The sequence below is a fragment of the Camellia sinensis genome, chromosome 1, assembly GCF_055761805.1.
Source record: "Camellia sinensis isolate YWXY chromosome 1, ASM5576180v1, whole genome shotgun sequence".
Lineage (NCBI taxonomy): Eukaryota > Viridiplantae > Streptophyta > Magnoliopsida > Ericales > Theaceae > Camellia > Camellia sinensis.
This window is the reverse complement of record NC_138961.1, coordinates 229301052-229326467: the sequence shown is the minus strand read 5'-3', so window position 1 is coordinate 229326467 and position 25416 is coordinate 229301052. Positions and strand designations below refer to the sequence as shown.

The 25416-nt window shown below is 36.2% G+C and overlaps 2 protein-coding genes across 3 annotated transcripts; both read right to left on the bottom strand.

Annotated features, from left to right (window-relative positions):
* Positions 1 to 2006: 2006 nt before the first annotated feature.
* Positions 2007 to 4767, bottom strand: LOC114298304 (vacuolar protein sorting-associated protein IST1). The gene is made up of 5 exons (XM_028242850.2): positions 3271 to 4767; positions 3101 to 3204; positions 2831 to 3002; positions 2633 to 2755; positions 2007 to 2512 (listed from the first exon to the last, which is right to left on the bottom strand). Exons 1-5 carry the CDS (start codon positions 3454 to 3456, stop codon positions 2165 to 2167), a joined length of 933 nt encoding a protein of 310 aa, XP_028098651.1. The 5' UTR covers positions 3457 to 4767; the 3' UTR covers positions 2007 to 2164.
* Positions 4768 to 6123: 1356 nt separating this feature from the next.
* LOC114298303 (ubiquitin receptor RAD23d) lies at positions 6124 to 17100 on the bottom strand. Of its 2 annotated transcripts, XM_028242845.2 has the most exons (12): positions 16743 to 17100; positions 15043 to 15204; positions 14539 to 14601; positions 13067 to 13143; positions 12879 to 12929; positions 12543 to 12720; positions 9143 to 9283; positions 9005 to 9070; positions 8870 to 8917; positions 8655 to 8764; positions 8442 to 8520; positions 6124 to 6470 (listed from the first exon to the last, which is right to left on the bottom strand). In XM_028242845.2, the coding sequence occupies exons 1-12, from the start codon at positions 16806 to 16808 to the stop codon at positions 6354 to 6356; spliced, it is 1158 nt and encodes a 385-aa protein (XP_028098646.2). In that variant the 5' UTR covers positions 16809 to 17100; the 3' UTR covers positions 6124 to 6353. The 2 variants fall into 2 exon arrangements, with proteins under 2 accessions (XP_028098646.2, XP_028098649.2); XM_028242848.2 differs by lacking the exon at positions 14539 to 14601 and having other exon boundaries at positions 16743 to 16999.
* Between the last annotated feature and the right edge of the window lie 8316 nt (positions 17101 to 25416).

Genomic DNA, 25416 nt, shown 5'->3' with positions numbered 1-25416 from the left:
ATCGGCTGAGAGTGGATAATCTTGGCTAATCAGTTTTTGAACCATTACTCAGAAAAGAAGTGGCAAAATATCGGAATAGGTTCCATCACCTCAGAATGCCGAGGTAATAGAACCTAGGGGGCAGTTGTGGGGATGTATTTTCTGAATACCAACACGTGGCATGGTGACGCCGATGTGTCAGCCGAGGTACCACGTGTCCTGGTTGTAACGCCGAGGTGATCTCGGCAAGGCCGAGGTTATCTCCGAAGATATCGGATTCCGAGATAAGCAGATAAAGGACAAGAGTCCTAAAGCAAAGAGGGGACTTAACCAAGATAAGGATAAAGCTCTTAAGGAGTTTTATCTTTATCTCTTATAGAGTCCAGAGTAAGCAGTAAATTGGAGTTCATAGAAGTCATAATTCTAGTGGGACTTGGATTGAGTATATTATAAAAGAGAGGCACCCCCATGGGTCTAAGGTATGTAATTTATGTTTTGAGTATTCAGTTTAGCACTTGATTATCTTTGAGAGATATACTGACTTGATCGTCGGAGTGTCCCCGGGTGGAAGAACCACCGCCGGAGCTTTTTCTTTCTGTTACAGGTTGCTAAAGCCATCTATTCTGCCAGTGCTCTCCAGCTGATCACTAAACGGGCAGTGTGGTCAGAAAATCACCCACACAGTATCATAATTGAAAAATCACGAATCCGAAAAAAAAAATGCTCTTCACTTCTGTGACATATGTATTAGTGCCTGTGTACTTACCTCAGTGCCGTGAATGTAAATGCTTTTCAGCATTCAAGCGATGTGTATTTCCTAAACTTTGATCTTCTTTCTGCAGAATATGTCAGATTAGCTTGAGGGTTTTGTGGTTTCCATTTTGGAGATTGGCAATGAAGTTTATACCCCTTAGCTAGATTTGAATTCACTTTCCCATCATACTGATTGTCAGCGTCTGTGTCTGAACTTGAGCTAGACAATGTCCTCTCTAGTCCTGGGTTTTTTTTTTTTTTTTTTGCTTCTTTTCATTTTCTTAATGCTGTGTTTGATTGAGAGATTTGTAAAGAATTTAGAAAGAAAAAAGAAAAAAGGTGTGAAATTAGGTAAAATATATGGTTGTGTTTGGTAGAGCTTTCTAACTATGATTTGAGAGTAGGAGTTATATTTTGAATTTGCGAGTTTTGGAATTATGATTTGAGTGTAAAAAATTTGTTTGGTGAAAGAGTTTTGAATTGAATGGAAAATTTTTGATGTAACATATGATATTTGATACAAAAACTTACAACTCATAATCAAACACATAACTCAAAATTCTATTAAAACATATAAAAAAATTTAAAAATTCGGAAAATATTTTTTTCGAATATATAAAAATTAACATATATCAATTGCAAAAAAAAATCCGATGGGACGACTAGTTAGGCCCAATTTGAAAAAAAAAATATTGAAAATAGCGCCTCACAGTTTTCTGTAGTTTTCTAAATGTTGTAGAAATGTGATTTGAGAATACTATCCAAACATCATATTGGAATGTGCAAGTAGAATCATAGTTTGGAAATCATTCCAAACATAGTGTATATTTTATTCACATTTTACTTATTTTTTTCATTTTCATTTTCATTTTCAAATCTCTTCTCAAATCTCCCACCAAACACGGCATAAGTCGACTGCCGTGTCCTCACCTTCTGACTCAGAGCAGAAGCTATCAATTGGATGGGTTTCGTCAAAACCCAACCCTTGTTCCGAATGTTTGACATCCTCCGAAGCTGCATCCCTATGTTCAGATTTGGATGACCGACCAGAAATGAATGCAAATTCTTGTTTATGATTGGAACCATTATTGTCAAATTACGAATCGAATGTAATAGTAAATCATGAATTATAAAATTCATTTTATTTGATATAATATATAATTTTATATATCTATAAACATATAAAATTTATTTGGTGTGCTTAAAATGATGTAAATATCAAAATAATTAAATTTAATATGTATATATATATACATATAATAACATCATGTGTATCAATACAACCAATTGATCTCTTTTATATATCTTGCTAGTTTAGTGAAAATGACGTCGTTTCATGCATTATGTAAGCAAAAACAAAAATAGAATTGAACCGTAGTGAATCGCAAATTGAATCTCACGTTTCACTCAATTTTTGATTCAACAACACGATTCAAATTGTTTTTGTTGCAAATCGTATCGAATCGTGAATCGTACGATTCGAACGAACATGATTGGAATCATTATGGTCATCAGGGTCTTCATCCCATGATTCAGATCTAGATAGTTCAACTGCAGCTCTTGCAGCTGCCGCCGCATAAGCGGCAGATTCAAAAGCCTCCTGGGCTGCTTCAGCCACATCTCTATACTTCTTCCTAACTTTCGTTGATTCAGAGAATTTCTCATTCTGTGTCATCACTTCAGAAGAATCACGATCGTGAACACCAAACTCAGGATCATTCAAGTTAGACACTTTATTAGGTTGAAGCTGCTTTTCTTGTTGATTGATTTCTTGTTTCTCCTGCAATCATCAAAAGATGGTGGCTTTCTGGGGTTAGATATTCAATATTCTGATTAACACATCATTATTATTGTTTGTTGTTGTCTCAACAACTGTCATCAGCGTTTATAGTTTCCTTACCCCAGCAGTCACATAAACATCGTCCACAAGCTGTAGACTGATTCCGTTGTCAGAAGCAATTTGTTTCAGCAATTGTTGTCTGCTTTCCAAGCTTGCTTGTGTCGTTGAAAGCTTCTGGATCATCTAGAGTAAAACAACATAATTATTGTGAGAAGAACATCTTTCTGCAATTGTGATCCATGAACATTCAACCCTTACCTTAGGATTAACTCTGCAGTTGTTTCTTAATTCGAGAGCACGAGCGACAAATTCTTTCCCGTATCTTGAGGTGAAGATTCCTCTAATCTCTTGGAGCTCTGGGAATTCTCCGCATCTTGAAGCGGCAAAGATCAAGCTCAATATGGCCTCGCTGAGCTCGTCTGGGCATTCCCTGGTATAAACACATTCACACTTTATACAATCGAAACTAGATGCAAGTAGGTATTGGTTAGAAAATGAGAGCTTGAATTACACACAAAAATCTCTAACCTGTTGTTTTGAACAAGCGTGATCCTCTGTGTCAAGAGATGGCAGTAGTTTTCTATCATACCAAACACGTCCAACATGTTCTGCTCCTTGATCACTTGCTCAACCTATTATGAAGATTGAGTCAAAATTTATACACACACACACACACAGGTTTGGGAGTATGAAATTACACGAAGGAGAGCACGGTCTTGGTGACCAAGGTTGAGTAGCTGGACAACATCAGACCGAGCGTGGGTGCACCGGGCGTGGCGCTGGTTCTTAAGTATGTTAATTCGAGCGATAGCCAGGTTAGCCAGGCCCTTCAATTTACTTGTCTTTGAGTTTCTTCCGAGCAGAGCATCCAGTTTCCTGCCCATGTTTGCTGTTTCCTATTTGGTGATCTGAAACAGCACAAGAAAGCTCCTGAGGAAACTCCCAAGAGGCTGTCACCACCACCAGAAGCAAGGTGATCGATGGAAGCTTTTATGTGAAACGTGACCTTATGACAGTTGGTCTTTGATGATTTTTCATCAGGGGTGGAATATTCCCTAGGGCACTCAATCCTACAAAGTAAATTTCGGATATTCAAATATTTGTAATTAACTACAAATCATAGGTATCGGTTAAATACAAGAGAAACTAATAAAAGTTGAACTCAAAAGTCAATAAGTTCGGAGTTTATAACTCATCCCTCACTACAAATTTGAAAGAAATGTGAGCCCTTATGGTGCTTGTAGACATAACTTCAACCTACGTTTCATGTTTGAATTGTTTCACAAGAGTTGATCAATTATGGCGGCTTTGTCCTTTCTAGAAACTTGACCTTTCTTTTTCAGGCCATTGAAACAATCTGACATTATTCATAGACGTAAGGTGATATAGTCAACATATTGTTGTTGTCTCCCTGATGACCCGAAAGTACAAGAAAGTTTATAGTAAAGAGGCTGAGGCAAATACGTAAACGACCATATCAAAAGGCCTTGGAAAACAACCTTAGTAATAAAATACGATTGGGTGGCGTGCAACACATAGGACTTTGAGAATATTGATTAATTTGTTTGCAATTGATTAATTTTCTTATCACGTTGCAATTTAACATTGGGTTGAGCTCCTAAATTTGGGTTGGGGGAGGGAAGTAAATTCTGCCCCATTTCCATTTTTTTGTTGGCCATGGGATGGCACGAGGGATACAGGATTAGGACTGAAGCTGGGCAAATTATTATCCCTACTTTCGGCGCCAGGTAGTACTAATTGAGTCAAATGATCTCATTAGTTAGTTTTAAAATTTTAATTGCAACTTACTTTTAATATATATTAATTTTTTATAAATGTTTAACCTACTTCTTGTGCACCTATTAGTTATTGTTGCACCCAACTGATAAGTCTCACACTATAATCCCACGGCAAATTTTATGGGTTTTGAAGAGAATTCGCCACTATTTCATTGGTTCAAATTATTCAGAGAACATATTACACGTATTGGGATTCTTCGATAATGAGATGCAAGACATCTGTAAAAATATAAATATTTGTATTGTTTGACGGAAACAATAACACGGATTTTTTTACCAACTGGTTGCCCATTCAATCAACATGCTGTCCATTCAAACAGAGCATGAAAAAAGCCAAAACTACTAAATAGTTTTGACCACCACTGGTTTGGCGAATCCGGATCCTCAGCCGCCCTTCTCGGCGGCCGTTCCCAGCAGCCCCCCAAAACGACGTCGTTTTGGGGGTTTTTTCATGTTTTTTTTTTTTTTTTTTTTTTTTTTTTTTTCCCTTCTTCGCAGAACCAGAGGGGAGGGGAGGGGAGGGGAAGAAGAGAGAGAGGAAGGGGAGGGGAGGGGGTCCGGATTCGCCGAAGACTCGCCGTCGCAGGTCGTCAAGCTCGCCGTCGCAGGTCGTCGAGCTCGCCAGCCGTCCGATCGTCACCCGATCCAGCTCGTCGCAACAGCTGCACCGCCGTCGCCTCCGCCTCCAGCCCGCCTCCGCCTCCGGTGATTATGGCCCCCTCCAGTCCGGCCCACCGGCGGCTCCCTCTTCTTCTCCCTTCCTCTCTCTTCTTCCCCTCCCCTCTCCCTCTCTCTCTTCTTCCCCTCCCCTCCCCTCCGGTTCTGTTCGAACGAGGAAGAAGAAAGAAAAAAAAAAAATCAAAAAACCCCCAAAACGACGTCGTTTTGGGGGGCTGCTGGAACGGCCGCCGAGAAGGGCGGCCGAGAATCCGAACTCCTGGTTTGGTAGCCATGTTATTGCATCAGACCTAGACAGGATTCATGACATTAGACTATTTATGCACACCAGAGTAACATGTAATAGTTTCTCAACAACGATGAGCCAATTTATTCTCTAAACAATCCCTCCATTTACCTAGATCATCCCATCAGCAATCTTGTTTTTGTCATTTCAAAGCCGCCAATCTTGTTTCGATCTCCTAGGCAAAAATCTTTTAGCATTTAAAACTCTCCAATCTCTTACGCTGTGTTTTGTTAAAAAATTTGAAAAGAGATTTGAAAAAAAAAAAAAAAAAGAATAGATAAAATGAATAAAATATACTTATATTTTACCTAATTTCACATATCTTTTCCATTTCTATTTTCAAATCTCTTCCCAAATCTCTCAACCAAACACAACGTTAGTGAAGTACCAAAGTTCAAAAAATATTTTCCACCTTAGACAAACCATTTTCTCTGTTGAAACCCTCTCCAACTTTCTCAACTTCAACACCAAAATAGCAAACCCCAGAGAAAGATATCTCCTATAAGACAATAATATGTGAAACCCACAAAGCTTTAAGGTTCCACCTGTCATTCGATAGGGCAAATTTTTACTTCCCCAAAATTTTTTTCCATCAAGTAGCTCTTAGAAAACACACATTTTAAGCCACCACCATTGATCTTCTCAAGAGTTAAGGATAGTCAAATGTGGGATACAATTGCAAAGCCAAATTTTTGCATCCGATGCCACAGACATCCGTGTTGTCACGAGACAATCCTGTATTTGGAGCTTCAGCAAGAAAGCAAGGAAAAGGACAAAGAAAAAAAGTATAGCATCATGAATTACCAATAAACATAAAAACCGAAAATACTATTAAGAAAACAAGATTGCCCAACAATCTCCTCTATAATTTGAATTACAACTACTGGGGCAATAAACTGAATAATAAAGAAAAAAAACTTAACCAACATTTATATAGCTAAGAAAAAGTCAAGACACTTTAAAAGAACAGAAAATGAAGAGAAAGTACGAAAGAACAAGGAAAGAACCACTTTGTACTTCAATCCTCAAACTCATGCATGTGATCTAAAAGATAGTTTGCTGCAAGCTCTTCATTCTTGTTGCATGCGAAAAAAACTTCCAATACTATAGCTCGATCAAAACCCATCGCTTCAAGCTGCCAAATCCCATTATCAACAAGAATTAATACCATATATCATCATACTACGCACTTAAAAAATTAAATCAAAGGGCTTGCCTCCTCACATGAACATTTTCAATACCTTTAATGTTCAACATCTTGTTCTTGATGTAGTAGACTAGTTCATGTATTTTTGCTTCAATTGTTTATTTCTGGTAGTTGTTTCTTTTCTTCTTCCCCCCCCCCCCCCCCCCCCCCACTTGAGGACAAGTTCTTTAATGCATGAGGTATGATGTAAGTGGCATGTGCCAAGCATGTGAGTGGTAGTTAGTGGAAGTGCCTAGGTTTATAACCGGTAGTTGTGGTATCTTGTAAAAAAGAGATTGCTTCAAGAGCTTCTCTCTAGGTCTTCTCTCTATGCATTGAGATAGTCACTGGCCAATAGAAAAATTCCACAATGCAAGTTCAATTGAATAGCACAATCCTAACAAGTTTTACATTCCAATTGAAAAGAGTTCAATAATGTAACAATGCCAATATATAGCATAATTACATGGAATTGAGTAAGGTGTGAGTATTAGATTCATCTAATTATCATCTCCAAGGACCCCAGGACTCCATATTTTCTTAAATTTTCTGAATGCAATTCACAAAACTATTTTTGGGCGGAAAAATGAAAATGATGTTTTCGAACTTTTCATTGTTTTTGATTCCGAAAACAGAAAAAGGAAAACAATATCAAATAGGGACTAAACTTGCCAATTCTACCTCATGACTATTCATATATAATAAGAAAAGCTTGAGAAGTTTTTTAAATTACTTAAAGCGACAAGTTTATGCATAAAGTCAACTCTAAACATTGAATAGTGGTTTCCAAAGCACGAAACATGTGCCATCAGTACTACCCCATCATGGAACTTCTTGATCCCAAGTCTTCAACTCCGAAATGTTTGCCACAAGCATTATGCCCAGGCAGACATCAAGGTTTAAAACCTCATATAGGACCTCTGTTATCAAAATCTTACGATTCGCGATTCAATTTGCAATTTTTGCAAAATCAATACGAATCTATGGGTGAATCTATTTTAGAAGTGAACCTCTAGTGAATCGCACGATTTATAATCGATTCACAATTCGATTCACTTTTTACAATTCATGCAATTTTTGAAATTATTGTGTCCAACATATTTTTGACTTTTTTTTCTCCATCTTTTTAGTGAAAATGAGATAATATAACTTCTAATAGCGTTTAATACCAAGATAACCAACATATATACATGATTTATTGTTATTTTAGTAATCATGAAGTTTTTAATAAGATTCAATCAGATTCAGTTAGACCCAATATATTTTTGAACTTTCTTCTCATTTTTTCCCCTAAAAAACATAATATATTTTCTAAAGGTGTTTACGATTAAAGTTACCCTATGGATAATCCATTGCTATTTTATTAAATTGAATACAGTTGAATATTACATGTGTGGGGTCAGTTATACCTTTTAAAATATTTTAGGGTTTAAAATAAAAGATTCTAAATAATTATTTTTTATTATTTGCTCATTGTTACTTAGAAAAGTATGTATGTTTATCAATATCATTGTATCTATAAAAAAAAAAAGGTAAGATAATGATCTTATATAGGAACCTTTGTTAACTTCCTACCTATTAAACTAGGTAATTATCATTCAAAATAACATTTTCATTGATTTAAGTCTAATTATTTCATATTTATAAGATATACTTAACATCTAAATGTGCAGATATATGTTTTTAAGTAATTTAAAAAAAAGTGACCGAATTTTTACAATTCACAATTCAATTTGCGATTTAGTACGAGGTCATTTCGATTCACAATACGAATCCCGATTGACAACTATGATAGGGACTATCTTAACAACAGCAATAGTAGTCATCCCGTCAATTTTGCTGTAATTGACAATAAACAGAACAGAAACCTAAGCATGATGATAATTATATCAGTTTAGAAATGACAGTGAATCATCTTACACGTTCAATTGCCTCGTGCTCTTCTGGTGTGACAGTCACAGCCTGTGGCATTGCTCCAGCCAGTTGCTCCAGTACATTGCTGATTCCACATATATAAGAAAACCAGCATCAACCATCAGCCCAAAAAATTAAACACAGATAAGTCTGCATTACATGAATCCAACTTCAAATATGTACAAAATGTAAGCAACACCAGAAAAGATGTCATCTCACCCTTCACCCCCTTCAACAGGTTGATTGATCAAGTGTAGAAAGTCCGCCTGATGCTCCTGAATGAGCCGCATCAGTTGAGGATTTTGCTTTCCCAGCTCCTGAAGCATAGGCTGCAATTAAAAGAAAATGTCAAAAATCCTCAGAGAATGAAGAAGTTAAATGAAAAAAAAAAACTGACAACAAAAATACAGATAAGATAAGAAAGATAATAGTACCTGCAAGATTTGAGGGTTGGCTTGCACCATTGCTCGCAAAGCTTGGAACTAAGACACAAAATCCACAATTAGAACTCTGAGGTCCTTTTCAATAAATAATCTCATAGAATTGGAAAAAGCATTCTGTCTATCTACCTGTTGACTGTTACGCAGAAAATCCAAAGTGCCAGCACTTGCATTTGAGCCCACATTTGGAAGGCCCTGATTTTAAAAAGAGAGTCCATAACTGGGTTCTACATAAAACAAAAACATCACAGGTTAAAGATGACCTACCTGTGGGAAAAGGTCAAGAGGATTTGCATTGGGTCCACTGGAAGGCACTGCTGGCTGTGGAGCCTGGGCTGGAGGGTTCACAGCCTGCCCATTTGCAGGAGCTTGAACCACAGGTGGAACTTCAGCTTGCTGAGGAATGCCCTGATTTTTTTTGCCCCAGTTAGACAGATGATGTAACTAAGACCAAAGCATAATAAAAACTATATAATGATCAAGGGATTAAAATGAGCCACAGGAGATGAAAATATTCCACAAAACCAAAGTGGTTCCAACTCAGTGGTTCACTTTGTGAGGACAGAACCAAATCAAAAGAGGCAAAAAAAAGGAACTCACAAAGCAAGCTACATACAAAACCAAAATCACATCAGGAATTTTGGAATGTAAAGTGGGATGGGTGTAAGCTGTTAAAACAAAATTCTCAAAGAGTTCAGAGATTAAACCATAGCTTATCCCTCCAAAAGTTTAAGGGTTTCGGAAACAATGAACACAAACTGTGTTCCTTATTAGTCCTGTAATGACTTCAGCTAGCCAATTGTGCTAAATAATCTATTGAAATTTTTTAAGGAAAGCAATTTCCATCTGACCCAAGCTAGATCAAATTAGTGTGTGTTAGAATTTACCATCACCTACCACCACTACCACCTCACCTACTCCACTAAACCTAACCCACTACACCACTACCACCTCACCTACTCCACTAAACCTAACCCACTACACCACTACCACCATCCACTACACCTACATCTATATAAGGAACCATTTGTAATAGACAGTGTATAACACAAATCAATCAATAATAAGATCATCATCAGATACATTTATTCTCTCTGTATTTTTCTCTTTATACATTGATTTTTAACATGGTATCAGAGCAAGGTTAAGCACTTAGTCTTTTTCGCTTCACCGGCGGGCGGCAACCTCGCCTTGGCCGCCCGCCGGACCTCAACCTAGTCCGCTAAGATTTTTTTACACATACCTCGCCAAAGCAAACCCTCCGTCTCCGCTGCTATCGACGAAGCCTGTGCACACTAGGTTGCTAGTCCACAGACTGCCGCTGGCGTGAGAAGATCACCGCTGGCGTGAGAAGATCGTGGCCGTCGGATCGGAGAGAGACTGTGAACTCAGAGAGCGAAGGAGGGAAGAGATTGAGTGTTTACTGTTCCTCTCTCTCTCTACTTTCTCTCATTTTTTTGCTCTTTCAGAATCCGGATGATGCTCGTCAATTTATGAAATTTCTTCATCCTGATCTTGGTATTGAACTTCCTGAAAGATCCTATGGTGCTGATTGCCGAATTTATTCCATGTTTGTCTACCCTGCAATTGATGGGCATCGCAAACAGCGCCTTGCTTATGTATACGGCTTGCTTTCTGACTGCTACTTGCAGCTTGAAGGAACAAAAGCATTACCACCCACGCTTCACCCAGATCCAGCACATATAACCATCAGTTTAGCTCAGTGTTTGGATGGTGGGGGACACAGCATGCTTTTCCAGAAAAAAAAAAAAAAAAAAAAAAAAAAAAAAAAAAAAAGTGCCACACAACCCCTTTCTTTTCTTTTCTTTATTCTCCACTCACAAACAATTATCATCACCTTTTGCACCTCACCCGTTGCTCCACTTTCTTTCTTTTATTTTATTTTATTTATTTATTTATTTAAAATAAAAAAAAAAAACAAACAAACAAACAAACAAAGAGGAAGAAGACGAACTGCAAACTCATTTTATTCATATCGGGCCTCACCCCGATCACCATTTTACACAAAAAAAAAAAAAACAAAAAAAAAAAAAAAAAAAAAAAAAACCAACCACACCCACAGTGGGATTTTTCTTTTCCCTTCTCTATTCTACTGCAGGTCTCTTCTTCTTACTTTTATCTTGAGTGTCCCGTGCCAGTCCGGTCTCCGTGTTTCCTTGTCCACCGAGCACGTTCACTACTTCCTGCTCCTCCACTGCAGCATATGGCGGCCCTCCAAATCGGAACATAACGGTGGCCTTCCGCTTCAGCTCCTTGTTTTCTGCCGTTAGCACACTTATCTCTGCTCGCGCATCCTTATACATGCGTTGGAGCAGAGCCAGCTGGGCATTTAACTGCTGCACCTCATTTGTCCTACTCTGCAGCCGGTGCGACAGGTTTGTGACCGCCGTCATGGTTTCCACACATGACTTCAACGTATACTGATTGGCCTCCACATCCGACTGCACCGCCATTTTTTGCTCCACAGACCGCATCGGAAAGTTCAGCGGAGCAAACCCAGCGGTGTTTGGTTGAGGTTCACTGGCCACCGCACCAGTTCTCTCTCCTGTGGACTCGTTGAGGTCGGGAAAGAGGGTGAGCAGCCTGCGGGAAGACGAAGCCATTTTTTCTGGGCAACAGAGTGTTATAGAGAGTGTTACAGAGTATCTTCTCAGCAAAACCTTCTCAGCAAAACGAAGAGTTTTTCAGAGGATTTTCGCCAATTGTTTGTCTTCACCTCTGCCTCAGCTCTGTCTTGGTTAAATAGCCGAGGCAGCCACGCGCATCGCGCGTCTCTTGACGCCGACAACATGGCACGCCTTTTCATGGCACACCTTTTAATGAATCGGGCACGCTTTTGATGGCACGTCTTTTGAAAAATTGGGCACACCTTTTGAGGGTGCGACTTTTTAAGGGTCCGACAAGACTCTGTAAACTGTCCCGACATTAATTCCGGTTAGCTCCTTTATGGGTCCGACAAGACTCTGTAAACTGTCCCGACATAGATTCCGGTTAGTTTCTACAAGGGTCCGACAAGACTCTGTAAACTGTCCCGACATTGATTCCGGTTAGTTTCTACAAGGGTCCAGCAAGACTCCGTAAACTGTCACAACAACTGTCACAACAGTGTCTGCTACAACGGTCCGACATGACCCCGTAAACTGTCTGCTATAACGGTCCGACATGACCCCGTAAACTGTCTTCTACAACGGTCCGACATGACCCCATAAACTGTCTTCTACAATAGTCTGACACGACCATACAGTGTCTCCTATCCTCTTTTATTTTTATGTATTTTCTTGTTTTGTTACTCTCTCCAAACTCAAGTTGGTTAGTTTCTATCCTCCTTGAGTTCGCGAGGGGCTGTTAGAATTTACCATCACCTACCACCACTACCACCTCACCTACTCCACTAAACCTAACCCACTACACCACTACCACCTCACCTACTCCACTAAACCTAACCCACTACACCACTACCACCATCCACTACACCTACATCTATATAAGGAACCATTTGTAATAGACAGTGTATAACACAAATCAATCAATAATAAGATCATCATCAGATACATTTATTCTCTCTGTATTTTTCTCTTTATACATTGATTTTTAACAGTGTGAAACACCAAAAGATACATGTACCAAGAAGCAAGAGTGGACTCACTGAATACAGGTATTCAACAGCTCTCTCTGGATTATTAAATGCAGCACGCAGAGCACGGACAACCTTGTCCCGGTCCCAACTCCCACCGCCCATGTCAAGAATTTGTTGAATGATACCCTCTAAGTTACTTCCAGCAACAAGATTTGATGTTGCTTCACTATAAACATCTGATTCTGATCTGCTTCAGGAAAAAAGGTTTTGAGAGAGAGAGAGAGATCAAATAAAAAACAAACAAATTATGTTCTCAAGATTAAATTCTAATGAAACACTAAAAGCAGGATATCCAATGGCCTCAAACAGTCAAATATGAATATAACAGCAAAAGTTGTTCCTCACGAGGTAGGGGCAGGGGCAGGGGCAGGAGTGGATTCAGGGGCAGATTGTGGACTGCACAGATGAACAAATAGGAAAAGGTGAACCAACATGGTGAGAAGTTTTCAATTGAACACCATAACAAATAAATTTCCAAGTTATTTTCAAACAATTTTACAAGAAAAGAAGGGACAAAATAAATTATAACTCACATCCCCACAGTTGATGCAGGAGCTTGAGGTGCTGTTAATGGCTGTGCTGGAGGAGCAGAAAAACTAGCTGGCTGGGCCTACACAGTAAAGCTGCTCCATTAGCACTTCATGTAACAAGTCATCAATAACAGGACACAAGATCAAATGATTCAAGATTTAACCCTCGTTCCACAAAAGTCCACCAATTTATAATTTCAACTCCAAGTTAAATGTATTCAAAATCCAATGAAATCTACATGGAAATTCTTCTGGGCCAGACAGAAAAATAGGGCATATATTCAAAGCCATGATTTGCCTACAAATGGAGCTTTGGCTTGAGTTGGGTCCATTTTGTAGGCAAGCACCTTCGGTTCATTAATAAACACTATAGCAGGGACTCCAACAACGACATGCTGAAGGAGAGAACATCAATGAATTCTATTAATATGTAACGAGAAAATATATGGAATTGCTAAACCTACTCATTATGCAATATTAGATTCTCCCCCTTTATTTAACTTCGTGTTTGCATCATTACACATATGAAGTAGATAAGTCTACTAAATGTGAAAATCAAAATAAGGACAATATAATGTTTCTCTATAATAGACGTAAAGATTAAACCATACTTGAAATTTTACAATAAAACAATGATATAACGTAGTCCAAAAAATCAGTGAATGTTATCAGAATCTTACTATTCACAAATCATACATAGCTTGATGCGAATCTATGGGTTGATCTACTTTGGAATAGAACTAGTAATGAATCTTACAATTCACTATTCAATTCACAATTTATGATTCATTTAAAACTACCAGGTCCAACAGATTCCGAACACTTTTTTAGCTGCTGCTCTTTTTTTTTTTCAGTATGGAAATGTCATAATACAAATTCTGAGATTATTTGGCAAATGCTAAAAAAACATCATTTTTAAAAAAAAAATTCTTCTTAATTGAAATTCTAAAATAAATGTCAAAAATTGGGAAATTGACTTTTTTTTTTTTTCCGTGTCTTTTGTGAACTTTTTGAAATGCGAAAATTGAGCATCTGTGTCTACTGCTAGAGGATTCTTTGCTCCTGGTTCATATTCACATAGGCCACTCAAATGGTAATTCTTTATTTATATTCATTAATTAACGAAATTCTTGCATATATATTCGAACCATTGTTGGTCATATTTCTTTTTATAGATAAATCGAAGAAGCCATACAAGGGTTTTATAATCTCACTCCTTTAGTAGACTAAGGTAAAGGGTTCAAGGCCCAAGGGTGGGTCATGGTTGGGAGGTTTCTGGGTAGGATATGAAAAAAGAAAAGGTGCAATCCGTTAGACTGAGGAAAGAAACTAAAGAAAAAGGGGGGAAAGGTTTTTATTCTAATCTTCCAAAAAAGGAAAGATCACTTTTGAATATTTATTTTACTACACTCCAAAGAATAATTTTAATGAATCCGACACCAATGCTTATAACAACTGAGCAGCACTGCATTTACCTGAGTTGAAGGTGCAGATGATGCAGTTGAGGCCCCACCTGATGCCCCACCTGATGCCTTGTTCTACAAGTGTTTCAGCATGCATACAGAATAAGCATCTTAAAATCAAAATCTTGCTACATTATAGATGCTAAGTTAACATCTAAGTTACTGACTGTTAAATAAAATGAATAGGAACCAGAGAATGGAAGCAAATATGAACCCCCATCCCCCAACACCAAAGACACAAAGAAAATGAAAGAGCAACACGAAAGTACACAATTAGTTGTTGACTACCAGCAATAGGTTGCCTTCGTTGATAGTAATACATATTATCAACCAATCAAGAACAGCTTTCCCAGAATCTAAGGCCTACATCTGCCTAAAAATTACATTTTTATTACCCATATCAGCAATCAATACAACAACTCCATTTTCCTACGTGCCCTGCTTCACTTTCATGCCTAGAATAATATGCAAAAATGATAGAAGTAGGAGAAACTCCATGCATATAACCTTACTCACCTTAGATAACATGATGACAACAAAACTATTTTCAGCAACTTTGTTTTCCTCCAATGTTGTCGAATCCTTGAGAACTTTACCCTGATGGATAAGCATCTGCTGTGCAGCAGGGTAGACATCTGAACCCTGAGCTGTTTCAATATTTTTCTTCACATCGGCAACCTGAATAGACCATTAACATCATCGTCTCACAAATTGAGTGAACTATCTTGACCCAGAGAGAGTGGTGAGTGATACTATCAACTCATCCTCAGATACTAGAAAGGGTAAGATTTCATGATAACCAAACACAGGAAACATGCATATGGTGGTGCCATGTAAGACTTGATAAGGAAAAATAAATAAATAAGAACATGATGTGAACAACCCAAATCTGCTTTATGAGGGAACACACAAACAGAAGTATCAAAGAGCAGAAAATAGATCTACTACAATAGTTGTTATTTACCCACTGTTCTAAAAACAAAAAAAAGAAGGGCCATGTGTTGTTAAGACCACCATTAGATCTGCGTGCTCCCTATTTGTCTAGCACCATTAATTAAGACTCCATAGAAAATGGGGATTTCAAAAATAAAAATACAAAAAAGAAGAAGAAAGCACTTTTAGCTTGACATTTGAGTAATTGAAATTATTATCTGAAAATTTCCAACACAGATTTCAACTCCAAAGGGGAAAGAATTCTCTTGAGAAACAAGAGCTAGAATCCCAATTCAAAACATAGCACCTCCGTTCAAAATATTTTTTAAAATAGTCTACTGAATTTAGTGGCTTGCAAGTTAACTCACACATTTATTTAGCCTAACTGTATCGTGGATTCGTGGCATCACACTCTGGCTTAAAACTCTACAGATGAGCATGTTACCTATAGTCTATCTCTCAAATATATTGCACTATTCCAGTTATCATGAGTTGGTCTGACAACAAAAGGAAAAAAGCATATGAATCGCAGTTCCAATCAGTTTTCATAAATCCCATTACCTAAAAATCAACCATCAGTCTGTCAAAATCAAGTATTTTCTAGTTCTAAGCATATATAGTGGATGTTTGAGAAATGAGTTTTTTTTGTAGGCTTTTTTAGTTGTAGCATATTATTAGAGAAATTTTTTTTTATATTTGTGAAGATAGTTGGGTTTTTTTTGTGGTTGCATGTGATGTTTGTAAGAGAAAAAGTGAAATGATTATGGGGTTTGACGTGATATTTTGTTTAGATTTGTTTTTTTTTTTTTATTTTGTAAAACATTTGTCTTTGTAGTGAAAAAAATCAAAAAGAAAAAAAAAAAAACCAAAAACCAATTGTCTTTCCCCATACAAACCCATAATTCAATTTCTCAAAAAATTAGTTTTACAGGCGGAGCATATTAAAAACAACCTACAATGTAATCTATCACTATTACACATATTGCGATAGATTACTTCATATCCAGCAAAGTATATAAAATATAACATCACAATCCTATTGCCGATCAAAAAAAAAAAAACAATCCTATCACTGTACCAGTAACAAAATTCACCCTATACAATAGAAACATGAAGTCACATCAAACAAACACTACATTAAAAAAATAAAATAAAAAATTGAATCGCGATACGTAAATTTCGAAAACCCTAACTCATGCCCTAATTATACAAACCTCAATTCAAAATTTGTAGCAGTAACTAAAAAGCGAATATAAAAAGAGAGAGGGAGATAAGATTGTTACAGTGTGTTGAGGGTTCACTTCGATTTCGAAGTGAGTGCCTTTGAGCGTCTTGACGAAGATTTTCATGTTTGAATTTGTGGGTAAGAAAATCGAGTGTCTGAATCCGATCTCTCGGTGGCCGATTAGCAAGAGAAAACCAACACGAAGTGAGAAATAGAGAAGCCGAGAGAGAGAGCCGCTTTGCGTTTGTTTGTTTATATAGCCCCCCCACCGCAAAGGCGATGATCATGTGACGAATTTGTCTCCTGACGGTGTACAATAAACCAATTATAAAAGGACACGTTATATCTGACAGGTGCAATTCCTTTCTCTAACTGAAAAAAAAAATTAGTAAACTTCTCCCGAGGCTATAAAATCTAAATAAAATTTATATTAGGCAAGACATTTAGTAAAAATTTTAATAGAATTTTTAACATTATTTCCTCTAACTCGGGTGTAACTTAGGTAGGTCTGGTCGATTTGGGAGGTTATCCAAGCCCAAGTTGTGCTGAGATAGACCCAAGTCCGAATTGTAACCTGAGGTTATCTGCCCAAGTCCGACCCTAGTTAAACTCGAGTTGCCCGAATTGTCCGAATTGTAAATGAAGTTCATTTTTTTTTGGTAGCTACATTATTAAATTATTAGAATTTGACTCTGTTTATAATTTTTTTTAATATAAAATTATTAATACCATCAAAACAAATAATTTGTATAAGAGAGATGTCACTATAGTAATTCTTACAATTTATGAGTGAAAATAAAAAGCAAAAAAAATAAGATTTTATGTTATTTATATATATAATATATATTCAATATGATTTAATAATATAAATTACTTTAATAAAATGGCTAATAATTTATATGTATATTTAATATTTTTATATATCTATATATGTATAATTTGGGTTTCGAATTGCTCGGGTTGTTTGACGTCTTTGTCCAAATCCACCCAAATTTAATTCAGGCTTTTGAATTTTTTGGCCAAACCCATATCGAATTTGAAATTTTTTTGACCAAGCCCTAAAAAAATTCGAGCTCAGCTTGAATTGCTCAAGTTGAGACCACCCAAGTTGCACCCATACTCTAACTTGGCCAAAAAGTTTACTACTTCCTATTGGGAGTGGTCATTGGTCCGATCCCCTACCCAATTTACTCAGGGGTTGTTTTGAATGACCTAAATAAGTGTATTTTTTGTCTTTTTACGAAAAGATGTGCAAAAAAGTAGAGAGGTAATATGATGAAAAAAAGATAAAAAGATGGATTATTTTGTAGTAGCCAAACTTGGCCTCAGTTTAACTCGATATTTTTAGGGTTAAAAAAATATATTTCAACTTATTTAGGCCAAGTTTGGGTAGTTTAAAAAAAGTCAAAAAGCCAAAAAGTTACTCAAAAAGTTAAAAAGTCATCACTATTCACCAAAAGTCAACAATTACGGCTGCACAATTCACAATTCTAATTTTCCCCTACAAACTATTTTTTACAATTTTTTATTACACATTTTTCCATAAAAAGTCAAAAAGTTAACCCAAACATTCATATTTTCAACCTCAACTTTTTAGTCTAAAAAGACAAAAAGTGCACTTATTTAGTCTTCCCAAACTTGGCCTTAGTTTGTGTGTAGTTTGTCTTTGGAATCATGATTCTAAAAGCAAAATTTTCAAATCACTTTTCAAAATTTATAACAAAACATACATTTCAAAATTACTCAAAACTCAATTAAAAAATTAATTTTGAAACTCATAACCAAACACACAATACAAAACTTAATTCAATTTTTTTTTTCAAAACTCAAAACCAAACTCTTGTCAAAACTCTATTTTAAAAGAAAAAATTCAAAAAAATATTTTTTTATTTTATTTTTTAAAATTATTTTTAGAATCATAATTTGAGTGTGAAATTATATTTTAAATTAAGTTTTGAAAAGAAAAAAATTGTTTGGTTATGAGTTTTGAAAAATGGTTTAAGTTGTATTTTCAAATTTTTTGGATTTATATTTTTAAAAATTCTTAATTTTATTTTTTTAGGGTAAATATTTTATATTTAAAATATTTATTTATTTATTTTAATGTGCATTATATTTCATACATTTATATGTTGTATTTTTTTAATACAAAAAAAAATTTAAAAATATTTTTTATTTTAAATATATAATTTTTATTTTAAATATTTTATTTTATTTTATAAATATATTTTTGAATATTTTAATTTTTTTTTTATGCATTGGTTATTATTTGAGTGTAGAGTTTTGAAAGTAGTGTGGAATTTCGAGTTATATGTTTAGTTATAAGTTTTGAAAATAATTTTTGAATTGAGTTTTGAGTTATGTATTTGGTTACGATTTGAGTGTAAAGTTGCGTTTTGAGTTTAAAATATTAAAATTAAAAATTAAAATATTTACAAAATAAAATAAAAAAAATATTTTCACTCAAAATTCTTTTCAAAATTTAAAACACTTTTCAAAATTCAAAAACTTTTTTCAAAACACTTTTTAAATTTCTTTTTAAAACTCATAACCAAACAAATTTTTTATTTTCAAAACTCAACCTATAATTCCACACTCAAATCACAATTCTAAAAAGAAAATTACAATTTCAAAACAAAACCAAACGCAACCTTAATTTTTGAATTAAGTTTGAGATAAAGTGTTTTAATTCACCTAGCCAGACCTACACCATTTAAAAAATATTAATTTTCTATTTTATAGATAAAATTATTTTAAAATCTAATTTAAGGAGGGTACAAGATATTAGGTTCAGTGAATATTTTTTGTTTGTAAGAGATCTACCTTTTGTAAACTAGTGTGGTGAGAAATGTTTTTATTCTTTTGGAGGATATTTTATTTTTAATTTTACCCCTTATACATCTGTTGAATTTTGTTGACTATCTGTTTAATTTTTTTGACTATCTGTTTAAATATTTTTTTATTTATTTAATTTTTTGACTATCTGTTTAAATCTGTATCTATCTGTTCAATTTTTTCCCTTATCTATTGAAATATGTGTTAATTTTTTTTTATTATTTGTTCAAATTTTCATATATCTGTCAAATTTGTTTTAATAAGTTTTTAATCCCAAATTTTTATCTATACATATTTTTATTTGTCCAAATTGGTTCTATATATTCAAATTCTTCACTTCTCTCATCCTATCTGTACACTTCACAAGCTTATTTTACCTATATGTTCAACTTTTACCTGAACAAAAGTGCATCTAGGTTCAACAATGCTGGAAATCATTAGTGTCAGACCAAGATGGCTCTCGAAGAGAAGATTCAATGTCTAAATGATCCAAGCAATCACTTTTCTTTGTATGGAGTTTGAGATAGTGGAAAATGTTGGGATCTGAGATCCCGCCAAAGACCTTATAGAAATTATTTAATGCAGAAAAACACACCTACACTCAAGGAGACACAATATTTAACGTGGTTCGGCCTCAATGCCTACGTCCATGGGAGAGTAGCCGGTTATCACTATAACAATGGAGATATTACAGAAAGATTACAATAGAGGAGGAGCTCACACTCTCCTCACTCACCCACTCACCCGTCTCCCTCGCTCACACCGAGGAAGACGGTCTCTCCGCCTCACATATCTCACTCTCTGTGGCTTGCTCTGCTCTCTCAAACCCTCCCCTTAGCCTCCATTTATACTCAATCAGAATGGAGATGGAGAGGCTGGCCTTGCATATGGCCAGCTATCTTGTGTGCTGGCTTCACATGGCCAGCTTATGTGTGTTGGCTTCCTAACATGGCCAACCTTGCAACACATGGAGGATCACCCCTCACATGGGGTGATGATATCCCACAGAAAAATCTTCCAATTTCCTACACCTCGCTTGCCTATGTCCACCATGCAAGGCTTTTTGCCTTCTCATCTTTTGAGAGCTTTCTGTTAGTCGTCGGAGAGAGTCCAAGAAATCCCTTTTTCAACATACTCAAAAAACAAACAACATTTCAAAAAAAAATTGAAGAAAGATGAAGGTTAGATAGATGGTAAGTGTGAGGCCCTAAAAATTTTATTTTCTTAAAAATCCTTTACTTTTGGAATTTTGTAATGAAGACCCTTGATTTCCTAAATAATTTCAACTTTAAGCCTAGAAGTGAAAACTCGCAAACCCTAATTGATTTTGGTAACTTAGAAACCATTTATAATACCCTACTACTGATTAAATGACTCCCTAAATTTGGATTTACCACTTAAGATTGATAGCCTTTTTATTCAAAACAAGAAATCTAAACCGAATCAGATTCTCCAACCCTAATTTAATTTAATTCTACACTTAAATAAAAGTTTGAATTTATAAATTAAAGCCAAAGCCCTCACATTTTTAGTACTATTATATATTTTGACATTTCTATCAAATTGTACAAAAATAAACAAATAAATCTTCCCAAATCATCATCTTTGGCCAGCCACCCTAGAGAAAGGAAATGCATACATCTTTTTCATACAAAATCCATGAATTCATGGAAAAAGTGTTCTAGTACACCTCAAAACATGGAACTTTTTTTCCACCTTAAGTGCCATCCTAACTAAAGCCTAACTAGATCATGATTAATTGCATAATTAAGGCCTCTAATCATCCAATATTCCATCAAGTTCAAACTAAATCCAAAATATCCAATCCATTTTCAACCAATGGGCAAATTGGACATTTTGCACCAATTTTATTATAAATAAAACCTCTCATTTGGCATTTCCATCACTAAGCTCACTCTCTTGCCCTCTCTTTCCTCTTAGCCACTCAAATACACACTCAAATTGGACATTTTGCACCAATTTTATTATAAATAAAACCTCTCATTTGGCATTTTGCACACAAAAACACATATTCAAACAACATCACACAGCTAAGAGGAAAGAGAGGGCAAGAGAGTGAGCTTAGTGAAGGAAATGAGAGAAAGAGAAGGTTTTGTTAGCAATTCAACCAAGTCTCAAGTATGCCACACTCTTCTCTTTTATTTTTCTAAAACAAATACATAATTCTAGAAGTCCTTAGTATCATTTAAGTTATGAAAATTTGATATTCATATGTTCAAGGTTGTTAAGTTGAGCTTTGATCTTTCTTCTACTCATATTTCCTCTTAATAGACGGAAAACTACTTTTTTTCTTTCCATATCTTACATTATTTCCAAAGGCACACCATCACTCTAAAAATCTGAGTTATTGATACATTATTTAGTATGTTTTAATCACAAAAGAAGTGAAAATTTTCTCTTAGTTGGCCTCTTTTCTCACCAATCTTCTTATTTTGAGTATTATGAATGAAAAACCAGTTTTTACAGCCAACTTTTGAAAATTTTAGAAAAATGTAGGAAAATCTCCTGGATCTCGTTTTATGTCAAAAACTTTCATAAAGAGTTAGTTTTCAAGGAAAATTGGTTTCATTGAAAAAGAGTGAGCGGTTTGAAAGAAAATCTGATTTTCGTAACGGTCGACGAATCTAGGCAATGTTAGAGTGTTTCTTTAATAACTAAAAATCTAGAAGAGCTATTCCATTTCTGAAAAATGTTCTGAAAACTAGATAAAATTCTCTATGAACCATAGGAAGTCCAGGCTCGGGAAAAATATGAAATGGTCCTTTTGATTTTTGGCCTGGTTTGGGATGTTAGGAAAAATCTAAAAAGTCAAAAAGTTACAAAAAAAGCACAAAAGTCATCACTATTCACAAATTAAAAATATAAAAAATTAATATACATAATATTTTAATACAAACCAACTTGTAAGTGAAAGGTACTGAATTGATGCTGATTTGTACCGTGAAAGGAACAAAAAAAAAATTACATATATATATTCACTAAGTTGGACGGTAATGTTGGGCCCGTAGGGCCCACCAGGAGTCCCGTTTTGATAATTGAACCATTCAATGTGTAGAACTCGTCTAGTACTATATGCTTGTAAAAAATCACGTTGATCGAATAGCCCTAACTATATGATCAAATCAGTTTTGTATAAAAAATGAATGGTGTTATAGTTAACGGTTGACAAAATAACTAATCCGATCAAATAGCATAGATATCCGATCAACGTGATTTTTTACAAACATATAACACTCGGCAAGTTGTATACATTGAACGGTTCCGATTAGCAAAACGGGACCCGTGATAGGCCCCACTGGCCAAAGAGTACCGTCCAAATGGTTGCCCAGAAAGAAGGCGACCATTTCCTATTACACCACCCTGCAAACTTGTGTAGACGTCCCCGAACGTCCCGGGAGAGAATCCCCCCCGTTCTGTTCATTTGAGGCCCACTACAGTTCAGGACTCAAAGTCACGGTCCTGTATCTAATCTCACAGAGTGCAATGCAAGGCCGATGAATCATCAAAGAGTCCAAATCCGGCAAATAGTTTTTTAAAACAGATTTTTTGAAAGAAGTGCCAAACATGGACTGCTTTGCCAGATACAGAGTCGCCACCTAAATATTTTATTTTGAGAAATTTACGAAACCCTGACTCGTTGCCTAAGGCCACGTGTCCGTCATCACCAAAGTTGCCTCGGTTCGGGAACTTGGGTACGATTGGGGAAGGTCACTTCGTGAGCACCCCTGCTCGCCCGATCAAAGATCGGCCTTTACTAACCATGATATCTAGTTTTGAAAACATTATGCGTTCTTATTCCGGTTATTAGCCTAGATTTACTATGTGATGCGCACAACATACAAGTATAGACCGGATTGCCTGAATTGGAACAAAACATCTCATGTTTATTTATTTGAAAATGGTTTGATGGTGCTACTCGTAAGTAGGCTAAGATGTGGATTTGTCACCCTCAGGTAGGCTTAGAAAACATGGTTTTGCCACTATCTAGTGGGCTTAAAACTCACAATCGATGAATTGTTCCAATCCAAATAACCCAACCTTCACACACAGGCACTCAGGCAGTTATATCACATAAGCAATTAGCCTCATGGTAAGCATGCTATCATGGCAGTCGCTCTCACACATGCAAGGTTGCTAAAGCATAAGTACTTACCGAGTATTCCAAGCCAAAACAGAAGCTGATTAGAAATCATGCATGATCCTAAATATACAGAAATACTTAATGCAACACATGCAAAATGCAACTATAGTAGGCTCGGTTATTCTAAGGATGGCATGTGAAATGCTTCAACTAACAAGTATTCAACTCAGATTGAAATATAATGCAGTTAGTATGATGCGCCGAGCTCGGTGCATGCAATACAGATGAATGATGCAAACATGCAAGCATAAGTATGCTAATCGAAACATGCCCTAATCTAACCATCATAAGCGGATAAATAAAAGGGAGAAAGATGTGAGATTGGAAGACATACATCACACGCACGCACACTTATTACAATTGTGCCCTCGCTAGGAGGGTCCGAATAAATAATACAGTCCGAATAAGTACAAAATCCTAATTAATTAACAAATTAACCTAGGAAAGCAGGGAATTAGCATGCAAGCTATGGACCGCCTCGGCTCTGTTCCGAATGATGAATGATGCATGCTCGGGTTACCTTTGTCAGGAAATTCCTTGCGATGCCCCTGTTTGCCTCTGTTTGCAATTAATCCCGGGATATTGTGCGAAGCTCTAGAAGGCTGCTAATTTCTGGTTTGCTGCAACAGAGAGCAAGAAGGGGGCATGGCAAAGTATTTTCACATATGTATGCATGGCTCGATCCTCATGCCACTAATCACGCATATCGATGCATGATGGCCGAAGAGTCGAATTGCACGACTCAATGTGAAATGAATGCATATGAAAACACAACAAGACCTAAACTCCATCATGGGTAATCCGGAGTGTCGGCGATAGGGAATTGAGACACGTTTCGTCACTCGGAGTACGAAACGTACCTCGTTTTCCGTGCTTGGGCTAACTCCTATCCCGAACACGATGCAAATGAGATGGCATACACAATACGACTAACATATAACCTAACATACGCAATGCTATGAAATGGTATACACAATGCTCGATGTAACATGGCATACACAATGCTCTAACACGCAACCTAACATACGCAATGCTATGAATTGAAAAGGCATACACAATGCATAATGGACTTACACCAACATGAGTGGACCTCAGCCACACTCACATCAGTGGCCATTAGATGGAAATGAAACAACCGAAATGCGTGCACACATGCACGAATATCGAGGACCGAACCTAAGGCATCAAATGCCACTCTACCAAAGCATGGCAAGAGATAAAAGATGGCATACAAACATGTAATTCCTAGCACTGAAACATGATGCTAAATGGTCCCGAAACATGGAAATATGGCACCCGATGCATGAAATAAGCCCCGAAACTCAAAGTTAGGCACATATATTGAATTGTAACTATGCAAAACAAGCATTATTTGGCCATGAAGTATAAAGACAGAGCCAAGGCAGTCCCAAAACATGCACACTTCTAGTTTAGAGCATGGCCAAAAGGTGCTAACATGATGGACTAAAATAGCATGCAAATTCGACTAGCAAGCATGGTTTACATGGCATGTATATGAAGCGTATGAGAACTCATCAAACCAGTCAAAACAATGAATAAAACATGTCAAAATATGCCCAAATAACCACTGAAATGCAACCAATGCATGCAAAAATGATGAGTTCCTTTAGAGGGCCATACAAGCGGTTATTAAGCACATACAACAAGAACACTTAGCATGGCAAAACCAACTATGGAAATGGATTATGAAAGCCCTAAAACCCATCAAATAGGC

Coding starts and splice junctions, on each gene's coding strand:
- LOC114298304 (XM_028242850.2), bottom strand. CDS start 3,456: ATGGGCAGGAAACTGGATGCTCTGCTCGGAAGAAACTCAAAGACAAGT. Junction 3,205..3,270: donor AAGACCGTGCTCTCCTTCGT/GTAATTTCATAC, acceptor TCTTCATAATAG/GTTGAGCAAGTGATCAAGGA. Junction 3,003..3,100: donor ACGCTTGTTCAAAACAACAG/GTTAGAGATTTT, acceptor TGTTTATACCAG/GGAATGCCCAGACGAGCTCA.
- LOC114298303 (XM_028242845.2), bottom strand. CDS start 16,808: ATGAAAATCTTCGTCAAGACGCTCAAAGGCACTCACTTCGAAATCGAA. Junction 15,205..16,742: donor AAGTGAACCCTCAACACACT/GTAACAATCTTA, acceptor TGGTCTATTCAG/GTTGCCGATGTGAAGAAAAA. Junction 12,930..13,066: donor CCTGCATCAACTGTGGGGAT/GTGAGTTATAAT, acceptor TCATCTGTGCAG/TCCACAATCTGCCCCTGAAT.